Genomic DNA, 20,650 nt, shown 5'->3' on the forward strand with positions numbered 1-20,650 from the left:
GCGCAAAACATGTGATCATTGTGATGAAGGTAACACACTTTATAGTCTAAGTATATAGAATATAAGTCTAATGCAGTGAGGGCCAAAGAGACTCGTATCGTATCGTATCGTATCGTATCGGAACCATGGAAATCGTATCGTATCGTATCGTATCGGAACCATGGAAATCGTGTTGTATCGTATCGTATCGTATCGTGTCGTATTGTATCGTATCGTAACCATGGAAATCGTATGGTATGGTATGGTATGGTATGGTATGGTATGGTATGGTAACGTATCGTATCGTATCGTATCGTATGGTATGGTATGGTAACGTATGGTATGGTATGGTATGGTATGGTATGGTATGGTATGGTAACGTATCGTATCGTAACGTATCGTATCGTATCGTATCGTAACGTATCGTATCGTATCGCAACGTATCGTAACGTATCGTATGGTATGGTATGGTATGGTATGGTAACGTATCGTAAGGTATGGTATGGTATCGTATGGTATCGTATCGTAACATATCGTATCGTAACGTATCGTAACGTATCGTATCGTATCGTAACGTATCGTATGGTATGGTATGGTATGGTATGGTAACGTATCGTAACGTATCGTATCGTATGGTATGGTATGGTATGGTATGGTATGGTATCGTAACGTATCGTATCGTATCGTAACGTATCGTAACGTATCGTATCGTAACGTATCGTAACGTATCGTAAGGTATGGTATCGTATGGTATGGTATGGTAACGTATCGTAACGTATCGTAACGTATCGTAACGTATCGTAACGTATCGTAAGGTATGGTATGGTATGGTATGGTATGTATGGTATGGTATGGTATGTATGGTATGGTATGGTATGGTATGTATGGTATGGTATGGTATGTATGGTATGGTATGGTATGGTATGTATGGTATGGTATGGTATGGTATGGTATGGTATGGTATGGTATGGTATGTATGGTATGGTATGGTATGTATGGTGTGGTGTGGTGTGGTGTGGTGTGGTGTGGTATGGTATGGTATGGTATGGTATGTATGGTGTGGTGTGGTGTGGTGTGGTATGGTATCGTATGGTATGGTATGGTATGTATGGTATGGTATGGTATGGTATGGTATGGTATGGTATGTATGGTATGGTATGGTATGTATGGTGTGGTGTGGTGTGGTGTGGTGTGGTGTGGTGTGGTGTGGTGTGGTGTGGTATGGTATGGTATCGTATGGTATGGTATGGTATGGTATGTATGGTATGGTATGGTATGGTATGGTATGGTATGGTATGTATGGTATGGTATGGTATGTATGGTGTGGTGTGGTGTGGTGTGGTGTGGTATGGTATGGTATGGTATCGCTCTAGATGAGCCAAATATCGTCCTGAATCGTTGTGTTACAGCCCTAGTGTAGTGTTAGTGTTAGTGTGTGTGTGTGTTAGTGACGTGTAGCTCTTCCTCCTCCTCCTCTTCCTCCTCCTCCTCTTCCTCCTCCTCGTCACTCAGCAGCAGTAATGGCGGACACCGAGAGCTACGACGATGAGCGGGATAAGGCCTACATCTGCTTTGGCGGCGGTAGGTGAGTGTTCACTGCACAACACCACTACACCACTACCGGGACCGGACCGGACCGGACCGGACCGGGACCGGGGAGCCGCCGGGTTCCCGCCACTAGCTGTCCGCCCCGAGCCCCGCAGACCCGCTCTGCGCTCACCGAGCAGGCCGTGCAGGAGCAGAGGGAGGCCGGCTCAGCGAACAGGAAACACCGCGGCTTCCCGGAGCTAACAGGCTAACTGTTAGCATGCTGTTAGCATGCTGTTAGCATGCTGTTAGCATGCTGTTAGCATGCTGTTAGCATGGAGGCTAGCGGGATAAACATGAGATCCGGAACTATAACGAGTATCTGTGAGGTGTTGGTAACAGTGGACCGGACCCAGACCTGGACCTGGTCCTAGACCCAGACCTGGTCCTGGTCTGGTCCTAGTTCTGGTCCTGGTCTGGTCCTGGTTCTGGTTCTGGAGGCCGCAGCAGGTGGAGCTGCAGGCTGCCCGCATGCTGCACATTCATCCACCTGGTTATCAGCTCCATGAGGCTGGGCATCGATCAGGAGCACTACCGGTTATTGATCGGTTATTGATCTGTTATTTATTGGTTATTGGTCTGTTATTGGTCTGTTATTGATCTGTTATTGGTTCGTTATTGATCTGTTATTGGTTCGTTATTGATCTGTTATTGATCTGTTATTTATTGGTTATTGATCTGTTATTGATCTGTTATTGATCTGTTATTTATTGGTTATTGATCTGTTATTGGTCTGTTACTGGTCATTGATTCCTGTTCACAGGTTTGTGTCTGCAGCTGATGCAGGAAGTATCTCATCGGGTCCTTTAGTTCAGACTCACGCTGGTTCTGACCTCTTACTGTTTTCATTATCAATTATCTTTATCGATTAGTGAATGATTTGATCTGTTAAACACAAACCAGTACAACTTGTGTTCAGCTGTGATCTGATCAGTGACCAGAGGAGGAGGAGAGGGAGATCAATAGGTGATCAATAGGTGATCAACAGATCAAGTTATTGCTGAATCATTTTCTATTGATTATTACCTTATCGATCAGTTCCTGAAGGTCGGTATATCAGAAGTTGTGATTCTGCTGATGAATAAATAAACCATCGTGTTGTATTCATTTAGAAAAACCACAGTTACAATGATGTAATAATTATAATAATAATAGAAACATTATTAAATCCTCAGTGATTTATGTGATTTATGACAGAATACTATATGTAATAGAAATGGAAAGTTGCAGGTAAAGAACACAAATCATTTTTATTAATGATTAATCTGTATTGGTTAAAAAAGATATTGTTTTGTTCGACCGCAGAATCCCAAAACTACATTTTGTTTACAAAGAAAAGCAGCAAATCCTCATTTGACTTTTCACAACCTTTGCTTGCAGAAACATCTGGTTGTTTTGATTTCACAGAAATCATAATGTGATTATTGAACTCATGACATGATCATTAATATCTCCTGATTCTATACTATCACCATACTCAGGAGCAGATTCTATATCGGGATTTAGTGTGATTGTTGTTGACTTGTTTACCTCTAGACCATGAAGGGAACAAGTACAATCATCCACTTCTAGGGACTTTTACTTTGAAAATCTCTAAATGATTTTCCAGATTTTCAGCATGTATGTAGTCAGAGACGTCCTGAAGTCAAATATATCAGGACCAGTGTCAGGAAGTCTCCACCGCCACGTTACCGCCATACCATAACGTTACCTCCATACCATAACGTTACCACCGTACCATAACGTTACCGCCATACCATAACGTTACCACCATACCATAACGTTACCGCCATACCATAACGTTACCGCCATACCATAACGTTACCTCCATACATAACGTTACCTCCATACATAACGTTACCTCCATACCATAACGTTACCACCATACCATAACGTTACCTACATACCATAACGTTACCGCCATACCATAACGTTACCACCGTACCATAACGTTACCTCCATACCATAACGTTACCACCGTACCATAACGTTACCACCGTACCATAACGTTACCACCATACCATAACGTTACCTCCATACCATAACGTTACCACCATACCATAACGTTACACCCACACCATAACGTTACCTCCACACCATAACGTTACCACCACACCATAACGTTACCACCGTACCATAACGTTACCTCCATACCATAACGTTACCTCCATACCATAACGTTACCACCGTACCATAACGTTACCTCCATACCATAACGTTACCACCATACCATAACGTTACCACCATACCATAACGTTACCATCATACCATAACGTTACCACCATACCATAACGTTACACCCACACCATAACGTTACCACCATACCATAACGTTACCACCGTACCATAATGTTACCTCCATACCATAACGTTACCTCCATACCATAACGTTACCACCGTACCATAACGTTACCTCCATACCATAATGTTACCACCATACCATAACGTTACCATCATACCATAACGTTACTTCCACACCATAACGTTACCTCCATACCATAATGTTACCACCATACCATAACGTTACCATCATACCATAACGTTACTTCCACACCATAACGTTACCACCATACCATAACGTTACACCCACACCATAACGTTACCACCATACCATAACGTTACACCCACACCATAACGTTACCTCCATACCATAACGTTACGTTTTATTCAGACATATATCGGCCTTTTTCGGACGTATTTCAGACTTTTGTTTGAACATATTTCTGCCATTTTTTGGGCCATATTTTGGACATACTTTTTCAGATATATTTCAGCCTTTTTTTGGAAATATTTCAGACTTTTATTCAGACATATATCGGCCTTTTTTCTGACATATTTCGGCCTTTTTTTTTAAGACATTTTTTGGGCCATATTTCGGACATACTTTGGCATTTTTTCGGCCTTTGTTCAGACATATTTTAGCCTTTTTTAGACATCATGAAGCAGATATATCCATTCTGGCATCAAAACATCTGTTTAGAAATCACGATACAGAGGTGAATAGATTTTTTTTTTCCCACCCCTAATCATTACGTGAATCATAAGTTGCTTTTAAAGAGCGTAAACGTCTATTCTAACTGGTCACACACAGAATCAAACCTTTAGTTAACAGTTCATCTCATCATGTGATCAGTTTGTTTTTGAAGTCTAACATTAGGGCTGAAATCATGACCAGCATAGGGCACAAACACTGTGTGATCAGTGTGTCTGTGGTAGCAGGAGAACAGGTCTACCTGTTACCTCAGGTCTACCTGTTACCCTCAGGTCTACCTGTTACCCTCAGGTCTACCTGTTACCTTCAGGTCTACCTGTTACCCTCAGGTCTACCTGTTACCCTCAGGTCTACCTGAAACCCTCAGGTCTACCTGTTACCTCAGGTCTACCTGTTACCCTCAGGTCTACCTGTTACCCTCAGGTTACCCTCAGGTCTACCTGTTACCCTCAGGTTACCCTCAGGTCTACCTATTACCCTCAGGTAACTGAGCCTCAGGTGACCTCTGTGTCATCTCTCTCTGTCTCTCTTGCAGCGCTGCAGGAAGTACCCTCAGGTGAAGACGTACAGTTACAAGTTGAAGTCCTGCATTCAAAATGATAATATTAAGGCTGTCAATCCATTTAAATATTGAATCATGGTTAATCACATGTATTTATCTGTTCTAAATGTTCCTTAAAGGGACATTAGTCCAGTGTTTAATACTCTTATCAACATGGGAGTGGACAAATATGCTGCTTTATGTAAGTGTATGTATATGTACCCATAGAACTCATTTACATTCACTGATCTGGAGGTCAAGGGACCCCTTTTGAAAATGGACATGACAGTTTGGAGTGTTATTTAACCTCCTTCATGACCAGCTAGTCTGACCTGGTTGGTACCGATGGATTCATCAGGTTTCATAGTTTCATATGACACCAGGATCTTCACTCTAGCTTTAGAACTGAGCCGCTACAACCTAAAAATCCGGTTAGCTGCCCTGTGTTTCTGTATCCCATGATGCTCTCTGTCTGCCCTCCCCAGGCCCCGTGGAGGACCCCCCCCCAGGAAGCAGAAGGAGCTGCCAACAGAGCCGCCGTTCACGGCGTATGTGGGGAACCTGCCGTTCAACACGGTGCAGGGAGACATCGACATCATCTTCAAAGAGCTCAACATGCGCAGCGTCCGATTGGTCAGAGACAAAGAAACAGACAAGTTCAAAGGTCAGAGGTCACCGGTCACAGTCAGTAACATCTGACTCCACATCACACGTTACATCAACAACAGCTGGAGTTACAGATGTTCCCGTAACATCTTTACGATGTTTCCAAGTACCGATCCGATATCGGCGTGATAAATATAATATCCCCCCCCCCCCCCCCCCCCTCTGCCTCGGTGAAGTCGTCGTGCTCTTTTGCGTGATGGCGTCTTGAACTTGGCATCACTAGCGCCACGCCTCCAAACGGACGCCTCACATACTGGACGCCTCACATACTGGACACATGCCTGTTTTACTTGGTGGATTTACCACTGTGAAGTATTACCACCAAATATCTGACCTTGTCCTCGTTCCATCGTAACATCAGCGCCCAGCAGCAGAGCTACGCTTCCGCCATTTTGGACTGAAAGAGACGACCAGACGGCAGTAAAACGTCCTCCTACAAAGAGACGTACAAACGTTAAACTACATTATTTCTATTCTATTGTCATATTCTACTGAAACGTCCTGTGTTGAACAATATGATACGCAATGCAGCTGTTGTATAAAAACAAACCACCAGAGTGTCGTCTCTTTGCTTCTCTACTCTTTGCCGTTACCGTTACCGTCTCCACCGGCGGCGCACTGACAAACTACCTGCAGTCAGTTCTTCTTCTCTGCTCTAAAACAGTAGTAGCCGGCAGCAGCCATGATACCTCCAGGGAGACAGCTCAGTGAAGACTACTGTTTTAGAGCAGAGAAGAAGAACTAAAGTATGGTATCAGAACGTAGACTGGCGTACTCACCGATACCCCATCACAGATATTTAGTTTCCGATGCGGGTATCATCCAGGAGCCTCACTGTGCTCTGGTCTCTGTTTGCAGGTTTTTGTTATGTGGAGTTTGAAGATTTGGAATCTCTTAAAGAAGCTTTGACGTACGATGGTGCTGTGAGTATCCAATCAGAAGCTTTCATTCTTCCATTCCCTCCTCTGGAAAACTGCTGCTGCTGCTGTTGTCGTCGATCTAACTAACGCATGACCTCTGACCCCTTACAGTTGCTAGATCAACGGCAACTGAGGGTGGACATCGCAGAGGGACGAAGACAAGAACGAGGAGGAGGAGGAGGAGGAAGCTTCGGCGGCAGAGGTACGAGCCCCAGAGACACTGACAGGAAGTAGGTCACTAACCGTGTGTGTGTGTGTGTGTGTGTGTGTGTGTGTGTGTGTGTGTGTGTGTGTGTGTGTGTGTGTGTGTGTGTGTGTGTGTGTGTGTGTGTGTGTGTGTGTGTGTGTGTGTGTTGTAGTCCTCAGGATCGGTCTTGATCTCGAGACCACGTTCTGAAGGTCTCCGACTCAAACAAAGAGGGTTTTATTCCAAGACCGGTCCAGACCAGGACTGCAGGGGTTCCTCTAAACCTGTTAGCATCGTTACTGTGACTGCTCACAGAAAACTACGGACCATTAACCTCTGAACTGCCGTATGGTATATACATATATAGTATGGTTAGCCTTCTGCTAACAGCAGCTAACCGTGAGCCGCTGGCTGCTGTTAGCTACCGCTGGTTGTTAAAACGGGTCGTGGTTCTTGGTGCTGCCCGACGGCAGCTGGTTCAGTGTTGGCTCATTGAAGGCCTTTTGAACCGGCTTTGTTCTGATCTCAGGAGATCTGCATCTGAGACCCAAAAGGATGAGATGGATGGAGCTGTCAGCCTGGTCAGGTCCAGGTCAGGTCCAGGTCAGGTCCTGATCAGGTCCTGATCAGGGTCAGGTCAGGTCCTGGTCAGGTAATAATAATACATTTTATTTAGTGGCGCCTTTCTGGACACCCAAGGACACCTTACAAGAATCAATTAAAACATAGACAGATAAAACAATCTAAAAACAACAGGACATGACAGACATAACTGTACAGACACATAGGATGGGTGATGATGAGTTCTAGAGAGAGTAGGCCAGTTTAAACAGGTGGGTTTTGAGGAGGGATTTGAATGATGTGATATTTTCAGACTGCCGGATGTGTGGGGGGAATGAGTTCCATAACCTGGGAGCAGAGCAGCTGAATGCCCTGGCTCCCATGGTGCTGAGGCTCCCATGGTGCTGAGGCGTGAGGTGGGGGTAGTCAGAAGTCCGGCTGATGATGAGCGGAGGGAACGGGAGGGAGTGTACTCCTGGAGGAGGTCTGTGAGGTAGGTGGGGGCGAGGTTATGGAGGGCTTTGTAGGTGAGCAGGAGGTTTTTGTAGTCGATCCGGGATTTAACAGGGAGCCAGTGCAGCTGGATGAGGATGGGGGTGATGTGGTTAGAGGACTTGGTGCGGGTGATGATCCGGGCGGCAGAGTTCTGAATGATTTGGAGTCTGTTGAGTAGTTTGATGGGAATGCCAGAGAGGACAGCGTTGCAATAGTCGATCCGGGATGTAACAAAAGCGTGAACCAGGATTTCAGTGCTGGAGTGGGACAGGGATGGGCGGAGTCTGGAGATGTTGCGGAGGTGGAAGAAGGCAGTCCGGGTGACGTTTTTTATGTGGGATGAAAAAGAGTGCTGTCCAGGGTGACCCCAAGACTCTTGACATGGGTGGAGAACGGTACTGAGAAGCCATCAATGGTGAGGTTCTGAGCAGTGGTGTGTTGAGATTTGGAGATGTTGTTTTTGGAGCCGATGAGCAGGGCCTCGGTTTTATTGCTGTTGAGTTTTAAAAAGTTCCTGCTCATCCAGCTCCTGATGTGTTGTAGGCAGGCGGTGAGGGAGGCGGGTGACAGGGCAGCAGTGGGTGTAGTTGAAATGTAGACCTGTGTGTCGTCGGCATAACAGTGGAATAGGACATTGTGATGACGGAGGATAGTGCCGAGAGGAAGGAGGTAAATGATAAACAGGAGTGGACCCAATACTGACCCCTTGGGGACACCCAGTGAAACAGCGGAACACCTTGACCTGTGATTGCCCAGTTTTACAAATTGTTGTCTGTCGGTGAGGTATGAGGAGAACCATGTGAGTGCAACACCAGTGATACCAATATCAGTCAGACATGTGATGAGTAGTGGGTGGGAGATGGTGTCAAAGGCAGCAGTGAGATGGAGGAGGATGTTTGTTATGGGTTGGGAAATTGACATATTGGGTGATATCTAGACATTCAAGGAGTGAGGTGAAATCAATTGTAAAACCAGAAGAGTTGTCAATGTGGATGTTGAAGTCTCCTAGAAGGATGACAGGAGGGGACATGGCACACACAGAGGTTAGTAATGCTGACAGTTCAGTGAGAAAGAGGGCAGAGGGCTTTGGGGGTCTGTAGATGGTGATAATGATGATGGGTGTGGAGCCTGTGAGTTGTATGGCTAAGCATTCAGAAGTGGAATGAGGGGGGACGGTGACTGTACAGACTTTAATGCTGTCACGATAGAGTACAGCGAGACCGCCCCCCCTCCCTGATGCACGGGGTTTGCTGGTATATTTAAAGCCAGGTGGGACAGCTTCATTGAGCTGGGAGAAATCGTTTGGCTGTTGCCAGGTCTCAGTGAGGCAGAAGAAGTCCAGTTTGTTGTCCATAATAAATTCATTAATCAGCAAATCAGCATGGTCCAGGTCCTGGTCAGGTCCTGGTCAGGTCCTGGTCAGGCTGATCTTCCCACAGGTCCTAACCATTCCTCCCAGTTTGTTCCTGTATCTGGACTCGGTCTCACTGCCTCGGTCTTGGTCCTGGTCTTGACTTGGTCTCAGCCCCTCTTAGTCTGGTCTGGATACACTCGCTGGTCTTGGTCATGACTTGGTCTCGGTTTAGGTGGTCTGTACTACAACACTGTCTTTCACGCTTCATCCTGTCATCATCTCATCCCCCCCCCTTTCTTTTCCTCTACCTGGTCCACAGACACAGACAGGTATCACCTGGTCTCACCTGGTCTCACCAGGTCTCACCAGGTCTCACCTGGTCTGGACTTTAACATGAGACCAGATAATCTGATTCCTCCAGTCAGTTTCTTCTCTCTAACCTCTCCTCTCTGATTGGCTGACGGACAACTAACAAGCTCCGCCTCTTCAGTGCTGTTCTTCCAACTGCTTCCAGAAGGAGGCGCCGCCTCTCCTCCCTCTCTTTCCTCCTCTCTCTCCTCCTCTTTCCTCCTCCTCTCCTCCTCCTCCCTCTCCTCCTGTCTTTCCTCCTCCCTCTCCTCCTCTCTTTCCTCCTCCTCTCATCCTCCCTCTCCTCTCTTTCCTCCTCTCATCCTCTCTCTCCTCCTCCTCCCTCTCCTCCTCTCTTTCCTCCTCCCTCTCCTCCTCTCTTTCCTCCTCTCTCTCCTCCTCCTCTCTCTTTCCTCTCTCCTCTCTTTCCTCCTCTCTCCCTCCTCTCTCTCTCCTCCTCTCTCTCCCTCCTCTCTCTCTCTCTCTTCCTCTCTCTTTCCTCTCCTCCTCTCTGTCCTCTCTCCTCTCTCCCTCCTCCCCTCTCTCTCTCTCCTCCTCTCTCCCTCCTCCCCTCTCTCTCTCCTCTCTCCTCTCTCCTCCTCTCTCTCCTTCTCTTCTCTCCTCTCTCCCTCCTCTCAGTTATAACTCCCCCTGTCCTCTGCAGGACGAGGAGGTCCTCGAGGAGGAGCTCCCAGCGGAGGAAGAGAACGTGACTTCGGTGGGGACTACAACCAACAAGGAGGAGGTGAAGGTGAAATCAGATCCCAGCCGACCAATCAGAACGCAGCAGGGTCGCCGCGTGGTTGCGCTGTTGTTTACGGCCTTTAAGTAATTTAACTATTGATTTACTGCAGCGCCACCTAGAAGCCAACTTCCTCTTCTGCTCCTGTCCTTCAAAATAAAACAGGATGTTGTATTTCAGAGTTATGGCGGGTTTCAGCGTGGACAGACCGTCCACAAACCAAGACGTTGTGTTCGGGGTTATCGGAATAGTTTGGTAAAGATCGGCAAAACTTCGTAGGATCGTTCGTTTGAAATGATTCACGCGATTCTTAAATTAGTGATTCTTAAATCAGTGATTTAGGCACGCCATTCTTAAATCAGTGAGCCGGTAAGAGCTAGTTAACGTTAGCTGTTAGCAGCCGGTAAGAGCTAGTTAACGTTAGCTGTTAGCAGATGGTAAGAGCTAGTTAACGTTAGCTGTTAGCAGCCGGTAAGAGCTAGTTAACGTTAGCTGTTAGCAGCCTGTAAGAGCTAGTTAACATTAGCTGTTAGCAGATGGTAAGAGCTAGTTAACGTTAGCCGTTAGCAGCCGGTAAGAGCTAGTTAACGTTAGCTGTTAGCAGCCTGTAAGAGCTAGTTAACGTTAGCTGTTAGCAGCCGGTAAGAGCTAGTTAACGTTAGCTGTTAGCAGATGGTAAGAGCTAGTTAACGTTAGCAGCCGGTAAGAGCTAGTTAACGTTAGCTGTTAGCAGATGGTAAGAGCTAGTTAACGTTAGCTGTTAGCAGCCTGTAAGAGCTAGTTAACGTTAGCCGTTAGCAGCCGGTAAGAGCTAGTTAACGTTAGCTGTTAGCAGCCTGTAAGAGCTAGTTAACGTTAGCTGTTAGCAGCCGGTAAGAGCTAGTTAACGTTAGCTGTTAGCAGCCGGTAAGAGCTAGTTAACGTTAGCTGTTAGCAGATGGTAAGAGCTAGTTAACGTTAGCAGCCGGTAAGAGCTAGTTAACGTTAGCTGTTAGCAGATGGTAAGAGCTAGTTAACGTTAGCTGTTAGCAGCCTGTAAGAGCTAGTTAACGTTAGCCGTTAGCAGCCGGTAAGAGCTAGTTAACGTTAGCTGTTAGCAGCCTGTAAGAGCTAGTTAACGTTAGCTGTTAGCAGCCTGTAAGAGCTAGTTAACTTTAGCCGTTAGCAGACGGTAAGAGCTAGTTAACGTTAGCTGTTAGCAGCCTGTAAGAGCTAGTTAACGTTAGCTGTTAGCAGCCAGTAAGAGCTAGTTAACGTTAGCTGTTAGCAGCCGGTAAGAGCTAGTTAACGTTAGCCGTTAGCAGACGGTAAGAGATAGTTAACGTTAGCCGTTAGCAGCCGGTAAGAGCTAGTTAACGTTAGCTGTTAGCAGCCTGTAAGAGATAGTTAACGTTAGCCGTTAGCAGCCGGTAAGAGCTAGTTAACGTTAGCTGTTAGCAGCCTGTAAGAGATAGTTAACGTTAGCCGTTAGCAGCCGGTAAGAGCTAGTTAACGTTAGCTGTTAGCAGCCTGTAAGAGATAGTTAACGTTAGCCGTTAGCAGCCGGTAAGAGCTAGTTAACGTTAGCTGTTAGCAGCCTGTAACAGCTAGTTAACGTTAGCTGTTAGCAGCCTGTAACAGCTAGTTAACGTTAGCTGTTAGCAGCCTGGAGGAGAGATGGAATCCAGCGTTTCTATTGGTCCGTTCTGTTTAGACTGCTTCAGGAATCCTGAGTTCATGTTTGTTGCCTCTGAACGGCTAACTAGAAGCTAACAAGCTAACCTGATGAGCTGAAATGGAAGCGACTCATCTAAACTTCACTAATCTATTAAAGTGAAACAGGCCTGTTGACCTTTGACCCCATAGCCTGGCTCCTGAAGCTGCTGGACCACACCCTGTTTTTTTTTTCCCATCATGCCTTTCATCTCAACCATCTCATGCTCACTGGTCACCTTACAGGTTCCAGACGCTGCAGGACACCTGAGGGCGTCTGTCTGTGGACTCACCTGTCTGTCTGTCCACCTGTCTGTCTCTGCAGGTTTTCGAGGAGAGGACGACTTCATGGGAGGGCGGAGTCGAGGAGGAGGCGGTGGCGGCGGTGGCGGTCGCCCCGGTGACAGAAGGGGGGGTGGAGCCGGAGCCGGACCCGGAGCCGGACCCGGAGCCGGAGGTGGTGCGGGTGCGGGTGCAGGACCGGCTCGCTTCAGAGAGGGACCCCCCCGCGCAGGAGCGACAGACTTCAGGGAACCGTCTGATGGTGACACAACTTCCTGTTTAGACTTTGATCTGTGTGTTCATTTAGGTCGGTTCAGTTCTCATGTAAATCTGTAATCAGTGATTTAGTCTCACAATTTAGTCCTGATTTAGTCACGCGATTCTTAAATTAGTGATTCTTAAATTAGTGATCTTAAATTAGTGATTCTTAAATCAGTGATTTAGTCACGCAATTCTTAAATTAGTGATTCTTAAATGAGTGATTCTTAAATCGGTGATCTTAAATTAGTGATTCTTAAATTAGTGATTCTTAAATTAGTGATTCTTAAATCAGTGTTTTAGTCACGCGATTCTTAAATTAGTGATTCTTAAATCAGTGATCTTAAATTAGTGATTCTTAAATCAGTGATCTTAAATTAGTGATTCTTAAATCGGTGATCTTAAATTAGTGATTCTTAAATTAGTGATTCTTAAATCGGTGATCTTAAATTAGTGATTCTTAAATTAGTGATTCTTAAATCGGTGATCTTAAATTAGTGATTCTTAAATTAGTGATTCTTAAATCGGTGATCTTAAATCAGTAATTCTTAAATCACTGATCTTAAATTAGCGATTCTTAAATCAGTAATTCTTAAATCAGCGATCTGTAATCAGTGATTTAGTCATGTGTTTATTAATTAAGGATTTACTGGCGTGATTTATAAATTATAGCCGTTAGCAGCCTGTTAGAGCTAGTTAACGTTAGCCGTTAGCAGCCTGTTAGAGCTAGTTAACGTTAGCCGTTAGCAGCCTGTTAGAACTAGTTAACGTTAGCCGTTAGCAGCCTGTTAGAGCTAGTTAACGTTAACCGTTAGCAGCCTGTTAGAGCTAGTTAACGTTAGCCGTTAGCAGCCTGTTAGAGCTAGTTAACGTTAGCAGCCTGTTAGAGCTAGTTAACATTAGCCGTTAGCAGCCTGTTAGAACTAGTTAACGTTAGCAGCCTGTTAGAGCTAGTTAACGTTAGCCGTTAGCAGCCTGTTAGAACTAGTTAACGTTAGCCGTTAGCAGCTTGTTAGAACTAGTTAACGTTAGCCGTTAGCAGCCTGTTAGAGCTAGTTAACGTTAGCCATTAGCAGCCTGTTAGAGCTAGTTAACGTTAGCAGCCTGTTAGAGCTAGTTAACGTTAGCCGTTAGCAGCCTGTTAGAACTAGTTAACGTTAGCAGCCTGTTAGAGCTAGTTGACGTTAGCCGTTAGCAGCCTGTTAGAGCTAGTTAATGTTAGCCGTTAGCTGCCTGTTAGAGCTAGTTAACGTTAGCCGTTAGCTGCCTGTTAGAGCTAGTTAATGTTAGCCGTTAGCTGCCTGTTAGAGCTAGTTAACGTTAGCCGTTAGCTGCCTGTTAGAACTAGTTAACGTTAGCCGTTAGCTGCCTGTTAGAGCTAGTTAATGTTAGCCGTTAGCTGCCTGTTAGAACTAGTTAACGTTAGCCGTTAGCTGCCTGTTCGAACTAGTTAACGTTAGCCGTTAGCTGCTTGTTAGAACTAGTTAACGTTAGCCGTTAGCTGCCTGTTCGAACTAGTTAACGTTAGCCGTTAGCTGCTTGTTAGAGCTAGTTAATGTTAGCCGTTAGCAGCCTGTTAGAACTAGTTAACGTTAGCCGTTAGCTGCCTGTTAGAGCTAGTTAACGTTAGCCGTTAGCTGCCTGTTAGAGCTAGTTAACGTTAGCCGTTAGCAGCCTGTTAGAGCTAGTTAACGTTAGCCGTTAGCAGCCTGTTAGAGCTAGTTAACGTTAGCCGTTAGCAGCCTTCAGTGTGTAACGACGTCTCGTTGTGTGTTTGTTTGGTACAGAGGAGCGAGCACAGAGGCCTCGGCTGCAGCTGAAGCCTCGGACCGTCTCGGAGCCGCTCAACCAGGTCGCCAACCCCAACTCTGCCATCTTCGGCGGAGCCAAGCCGCGAGAGGAGGTGATCCCCAGAGAAAAACCTTAAGAGACTGAAGGCCACGAGGGCCGGAGGGAGGGATGAGAGGGAGGGAGGGATGAGAGGGAACAGATAGAGAACTTTAACGAGGAAAAAGGAAAGAAAGAAAGAAACCTCAACAGGATGAGTTTAAACGCCAGTTAGCATTCCTTCCTGACAAACAGACAGACAGCGAGTGGACGCCGCCCTCTTCTTCTTCTCCTTCTTCTTCTTCTTCTTCTTCTTCTCCTTCTCCTTCTCCTTCTCCTTCTCCTTCTCCTTCTCCTTCTTCTCCTCCTTCTTCTTCTTCTTCTTCTTCTTCTTCTTCTCCTCCTTCTTCTCCTTCTTCTTCTCCTCCTTCTTCTCCTTCTTCTTCTCCTCCTTCTCCTTCTTCTTCTTCTTCTTCTTCTTCTTCTTCTTCTCCTCCTTCTCCTTCTTCTTCTTCTCCTTCTCCTTCTTCTTCTTCTCCTCCTTCTCCTTCTTCTTCTCCTGTTTGAGTTCAGTTTGATCAGAATATTTATTCTTAGTCCCTCTGACACTGATGAGTAATAACCCTGTAAACACAAACACAACGAGCAGCTTGTGAATGCATGTCCGAACTTTGGGTTTCTCTGCCCCGGCCCGCCGCCCCCCCCCCCACCACCACCACCACCACTTCCGCTTACTGTGATGTCATAGCAGCTTCGTCCTGTAGCCCCGCCCCCCGCTCCTCTGCCGCCGTGTAAAAAGGTCGTTCAGCTGCAGCCACGCCCCCCTCCTGTTGCTCGTTACCGTGGTGACGCAGAGATTTCACGATTCCAGAAATGTAGTAGTCGATACCAATAACAGTCAAATTCCATGTTTCCTGATATCAATTTGATACCGTGGTAAAAAACTAAAGTAAAGCAATAAATCCCGACATCCGCTCCGTTATAACCGTCGTCATCCTGGTCTTTGTTTACACGTTAATCAGCTCATAATTATCTCTCTATTATATATTTAATATAACTGTGAAAACGTCATGATGACGTTAGAATTTACCTTCAATCAGTACTCATTTTTACTGAATAGAGTCTGAACACAACATAATGTAAATCAGCGGCACCTTACGTGTTGAGATCAGCAGAATGATCGCTAGTTAACGTTAGCTGTTAGCAGCTGGTAAGAGCTAGTTAACGTTAGCTGTTAGCAGCTGGAAAGAGCTAGTTAACGTTAGCTGTTAGCAGCCGTTAAGAGCTAGTTAACGTTAGCTGTTAGCAGCCGGTAAGAGCTAGTTAACGTTAGCTGTTAGCAGCCGGTAAGAGCTAGTTAACGTTAGCTGTTAGCAGACGGTAAGAGCTAGTTAACGTTAGCTGTTAGCAGCTGGTAAGAGCTAGTTAACGTTAGCTGTTAGCAGCTGGTAAGAGCTAGTTAACGTTAGCTGTTAGCAGCCGGTAAGAGCTAGTTAACGTTAGCTGTTAGCAGACGGTAAGAGCTAGTTAACGTTAGCTGTTAGCAGACGGTAAGAGCTAGTTAACGTTAGCTGTTAGCAGACGGTAAGAGCTAGTTAACGTTAGCTGTTAGCAGCCGGTAAGAGCTAGTTAACGTTAGCTGTTAGCAGCTGGTAAGAGCTAGTTAACGTTACGTTACGACATAATTTACGACTTTATAATCTCGCAAATTTGGAAATGTTTTCTTGCAAATTTGCTGACTTTGATTTGTTTGCTGAGTTTTCGTTATGATAATGTAACGGTGATAGTTAGTTTACAGTAACGTGCATGTTCACATCTAAAGTCATTAATATATCAAAACTCTCCCGTTATGAACCGACGACAGCGAGCCAAAGCCAAACTGACTTCATAGATGTGATTCACAGTAAACCGTCAACTCGCCACTAATCTGGAGAACTCGGTTATCTACGTACGAAGAAGCTTCCGATGGTCTGATTTCTGTTCCCATGATGCAGTGCACAGGACGGCCCGTTCAGTCATCGCCTCTCTAGTTGACCGAAAAGAGAGGGAGCTGCGTTCACTGTCTGCAGGATTTCCCTCCACTGTAACGCTGCGTTCAGGTTCCGTGAAGAAAAAGCGGTTTTCCTAACAGAAAACTGACGGCTGTAAATGAATTAATTATTAAATATAATCAAATATCAAACACGAAGGATCTGTCGGACCTTTTCATAGTTTCTGCTCCTGGAAACGACAAAAACAAACTAACGTCTTGGAGTCTGACGCTTTTTTTTATGTTATCCCACACACCCTGAACGCAGCACAGTTTAAACACTGGGTCAGCAGGAGGCAGCAGGGAGGGGGCGTGGCCTACAGTTGAGGCTCTCCTGATTGGTTGTTTTGGGCTGATGTTTTTTACGACGATACAATGGCGTGTTCAGAGAGTCAAACGTGTCCCGTCCAATCAGATCTGAACAATGTCTCTGATTGGTCCGTTGATCTACACTGAAAACTTCACCTGAACTGGATTAATTGTTTTTCTTGTCCCTCTGAACCGTCTGCCGGCGCCAACACGCCATTATTTAGTGTTTCACAACAATCAGGAAAAAAACAGTTCATGGAAGGAAAGAAACGACGGCGTATCGGGACCGTTTTACGTTAAGAAATAATAATAATTACGGACCCGGGGGGGCAATATTCTGAGAATAAAAATGAGATTTAAGTTATACATTTACGGAAAAAAAAACTCAGAAATCTGAGCAAGGCAAAGGTCCCGAAAGATGCATACACACGTTTTTTTTCATGTTCTTTTATTAACGTAGATACTGATATAAGAGTTACAGCAAAGTAGAGACGATGGTTCCGAAACAAAAAAATAACTGATTTTCATCAACACGGTTTGTACGACACTATTTTCCGAGTTTTTTCCTCGCAAATTCACAACTTTATAATCTCGCAAATTTCTGGGGGTTTTTCTCCTAAAATTACGACTTTACAATCTTTGAAATTTTCGAGTTTTTTCTCGTAAATTTATGACGGAACAATCTCGCAAATGTTTTATTTTTTTCTCGCAAATTTCTGAGTTTTTTTCTTGCAAATGTACGACTTTAATAATCTTGGATATTGTAAATTTATTTTATAAACTCAGAGAATTTCCAAGACTTTTTCTCGCAAATTCACAACTGTATGATCTCTTAAATTTCTTCTTTTTTTTACGAGTTTTGTCTTGCAAATTTACGACTTTATAATCTCGCAAATTTCTGGGTTTTTTTCTCCTAAAATTACGACTTAACAATCTTGAACATTTTTGAGTTTTTATGACAATCTCGCAAATGTCTTATTTTTTTTTTAACAGATTTTCATTGACACGGTTTGTACGCCACTATTTTCCGAGATTTTTTCTCGCAAATTCACAACTTTACAATCTCGCAAATTTCAGTTTTTTTTTCTCCTAAAATTACGACTTTACAATCTTGAACATTTTCGAGTTTTTTCTCGTAAATTTATGACGTAACAATCTCGCATATGTCTTATTTTTTTCTTGCAAATTTCTGAGTTTTTTTCTGGCAAATTTACGACCTTAATAATCTTAGGTTTTTCTTGCAAATTTCTTGCAAGTTTCTCACAAATTCACAACTGTATAATCCCTTAAATTTCATCTTTTTTTTTACGAGTTTTGTCTTACAAATTTACGACTTTATAACCGTGTAAATTTCCGAGTTTTTTCTCACATATTTATCACTTTATAATCTCTGAAATTCAAAAAAAATTTTCTGAATATTCCCCCCCTCTCCCGGCTTTGTATTTTTATTCTTTATTTGCTCTGCTACAGCAGCTCTGATACGCTGTCGTAGAAAGAAGACTAGATGGGAAAATGTAACGAGAGACAAAGAAAATGTGTTTTTATCTTTAATTTCTGTTTTTGGAGCTCTTTTCTTTGTCATTCTTTTATATTTCCTCACCGACACAGTTTAACGACAGAAAAGATTCATTTTAAAGAAAACAACGGAGGGAAAGAAAGATTTAACTTCTCTTCTTTGTTCCCGTCTTTCCTCATTTCTGTTTGTTTTCCATCTTCTCAGGTTTCTTTCTCCCCTCTTCCTCCTCACTCTGTCCATCATTTATCACCCGGTGGCTCCGATACGACTGATTGATTATTGATGATTGAAACGCAGCGTTCAAGGGAGGAAGGAAGGAAAGAGAGGGACATAAAATAATGTTTCTTTGCCCTGTTTTCCTTAATTTTTATTGTTTCCTTCCTTTTTTTCTTCATCTCCTCCCGTTTGTTCTTCTTCCATCTGTCTTTGATTGCAGCACTGACTCATTTAAATCAGCAGCCACATACCCCCCCCTCCCCCGACCAGACGGTGGCGCTAACACATCACCCGTGTTACCGGCAGGAGCGAAGAGATTTAAAGGTTTTTGTGCTGTTTTTGTTATTTCAGTGTTCATCTTGTAGAAGCCGACTGCCACAAAAACACTTTTGTAAAAATTGATGAAAAGTTTTGAATGAACTGCAAAAAGTCCAAATTGTTCTGATCATGATGATTCTGATTCTCCAACAATGAAGTTTGGTTTATAGTTTTAAAACTGTCATTTTTTGCATTCCTTAATTTTCATCTTTAATTTTCTGAGACACAGAGCGTAAACCTGGTCCAGGTGAAGGTTTTCAGGTCCGCGTGGATCGGGATCAGGATCGGGTCCGTAGAGGGTCCGGCGAACGGGGGTTTAAACCTTCAATCGGTGGTTTTGGTCGGTTTGGGTCGGTTTGGGTCTGCGCCGCTTTGACAACGTTTGTGCCGCTGATAAACAGTTTGTTTGTTCTCCTGGACGTTTGCTTTACTGTACTGTAGAATAAAAACGGCTGTTTTAACTTTTTCTTTTTGTTCATTTTTATTTCCTTCACTGTTTATGGCAATAAAACTCTCATCATCAACGACATGTGTTTACTTTACGGGTCGGGGGGGACAATAAAGCTCGTTCTGTGTCTGTGGACGACGTCTTTATTTCATCTTTCAATATTTATTATGAAACTGTTCACTGATGACTCACAACTCTTTCACTTTCACACTGAATTACACGTTTAGTCTCCTGACGGGACACGTTTAGTCTCCTAACGGGACACCGTTAGTCTCGTAACGGGACACCTTTAGTCTCCTAACGGGACACCGTTGGTCTCCTGACGGGACACCTTTAGTCTGACGGGACAGGTTTAGTCTCGTAACGGGACACGTTTAGTCTCCTGACGGGACAGGTTTAGTCTCCTAACGGGACACCGTTAGTCTCGTAACGGGACACCTTTAGTCTCCTAACGGGACACCGTTAGTCTCCTGACGGGACACCTTTAGTCTGACGGGACAGGTTTAGTCTCGTAACGGGACACGTTTAGTCTCGTAACGGGACACGTTTAATCTCGTAACGGGACACGTTTAGTCTCCTGACGGGACAGGTTTAGTCTCCTAACGGGACACCGTTAGTCTCGTAACGGGACACCTTTAGTCTCCTAACGGGACACCGTTAGTCTCCTGACGGGACACCTTTAGTCTGACGGGACAGGTTTAGTCTCGTAACGGGACACGTTTAGTCTCGTAACGGGACACGTTTAATCTCGTAACGGGACACCTTTAGTCTCCTGACGGGACACGTTTAGTATCCTGACGGGACACCTTTAGTCTCCTGACGGGACACGTTTAGTATCCTGACGGGACACCTTTAGTCTCCTGACGGGACACGTTTTGTGGCAGCTGCCAATTCTCTGGTGCTTGCTGTTGTTTCCCTTTTCCCTGGTGTTTTTTTTGGTTGAGTTGCTGAGTGATTAGAGGGTTATTCAGTTCACCTGTTGCAGGGTGTGGGGACTGGCTCTTAAATGATAGTTGAGAGCAGCTTGGTGCATTCCCCTCTTGGCCAATCAGGGTGTAACGACGCCCTTTCTGTAGGGCTTAAAAGAGGAGGGAAACTGCACACCCAGTGTCATTCTGATCTCTCCTTCACTCAATGCAACATGTGTTATCAGCTTTATCAGAAACTCTGGTCTGTTTTGGGCCCTTTTGGGATTCTGTGATCTTTGTGTTTTGTTTGTTGAGAGTGTTGACTCCTAGTTGGGGAAACAAGTTAAGTGCCAACCAATTGGGTTACCTGCACTGGGACGTTTAGTACTATTTGTGCAACGATCTGGCTTGCCTTACAATAGCCTAACGCCTGCAGGCTGTATTTTTGTATTCTATTCATTTGTTGATTTTCAATG

The 20,650-nt window shown here is 44.7% G+C and overlaps 1 protein-coding gene across 4 annotated transcripts; it reads left to right on the top strand.

Moving 5' to 3' along the window:
* Positions 1 to 1,422: 1,422 nt before the first annotated feature.
* eif4h (eukaryotic translation initiation factor 4h) lies at positions 1,423 to 19,399 on the top strand. Of its 4 annotated transcripts, XR_005207543.1 has the most exons (9): positions 1,423 to 1,564; positions 5,584 to 5,762; positions 6,623 to 6,687; positions 6,796 to 6,886; positions 10,294 to 10,380; positions 12,389 to 12,607; positions 14,391 to 14,506; positions 18,721 to 18,824; positions 19,048 to 19,399. XR_005207543.1 is itself a non-coding variant. In XM_037774796.1 (8 exons), the coding sequence occupies exons 1-8, from the start codon at positions 1,500 to 1,502 to the stop codon at positions 18,724 to 18,726; spliced, it is 828 nt and encodes a 275-aa protein (XP_037630724.1). In that variant the 5' UTR covers positions 1,423 to 1,499; the 3' UTR covers positions 18,727 to 19,399. The 4 variants fall into 4 exon arrangements, 3 of the variants coding, with proteins under 3 accessions (XP_037630724.1, XP_037630725.1, XP_037630723.1); XM_037774796.1 differs by having other exon boundaries at positions 18,721 to 19,399; XM_037774797.1 differs by lacking the exon at positions 10,294 to 10,380 and having other exon boundaries at positions 18,721 to 19,399.
* Positions 19,400 to 20,650: the final 1,251 nt, after the last annotated feature.

The sequence above is a fragment of the Sebastes umbrosus genome, chromosome 7 (assembly GCF_015220745.1).
Source record: "Sebastes umbrosus isolate fSebUmb1 chromosome 7, fSebUmb1.pri, whole genome shotgun sequence".
NCBI classification, from domain to species: Eukaryota; Metazoa; Chordata; class Actinopteri; order Perciformes; family Sebastidae; genus Sebastes; species Sebastes umbrosus.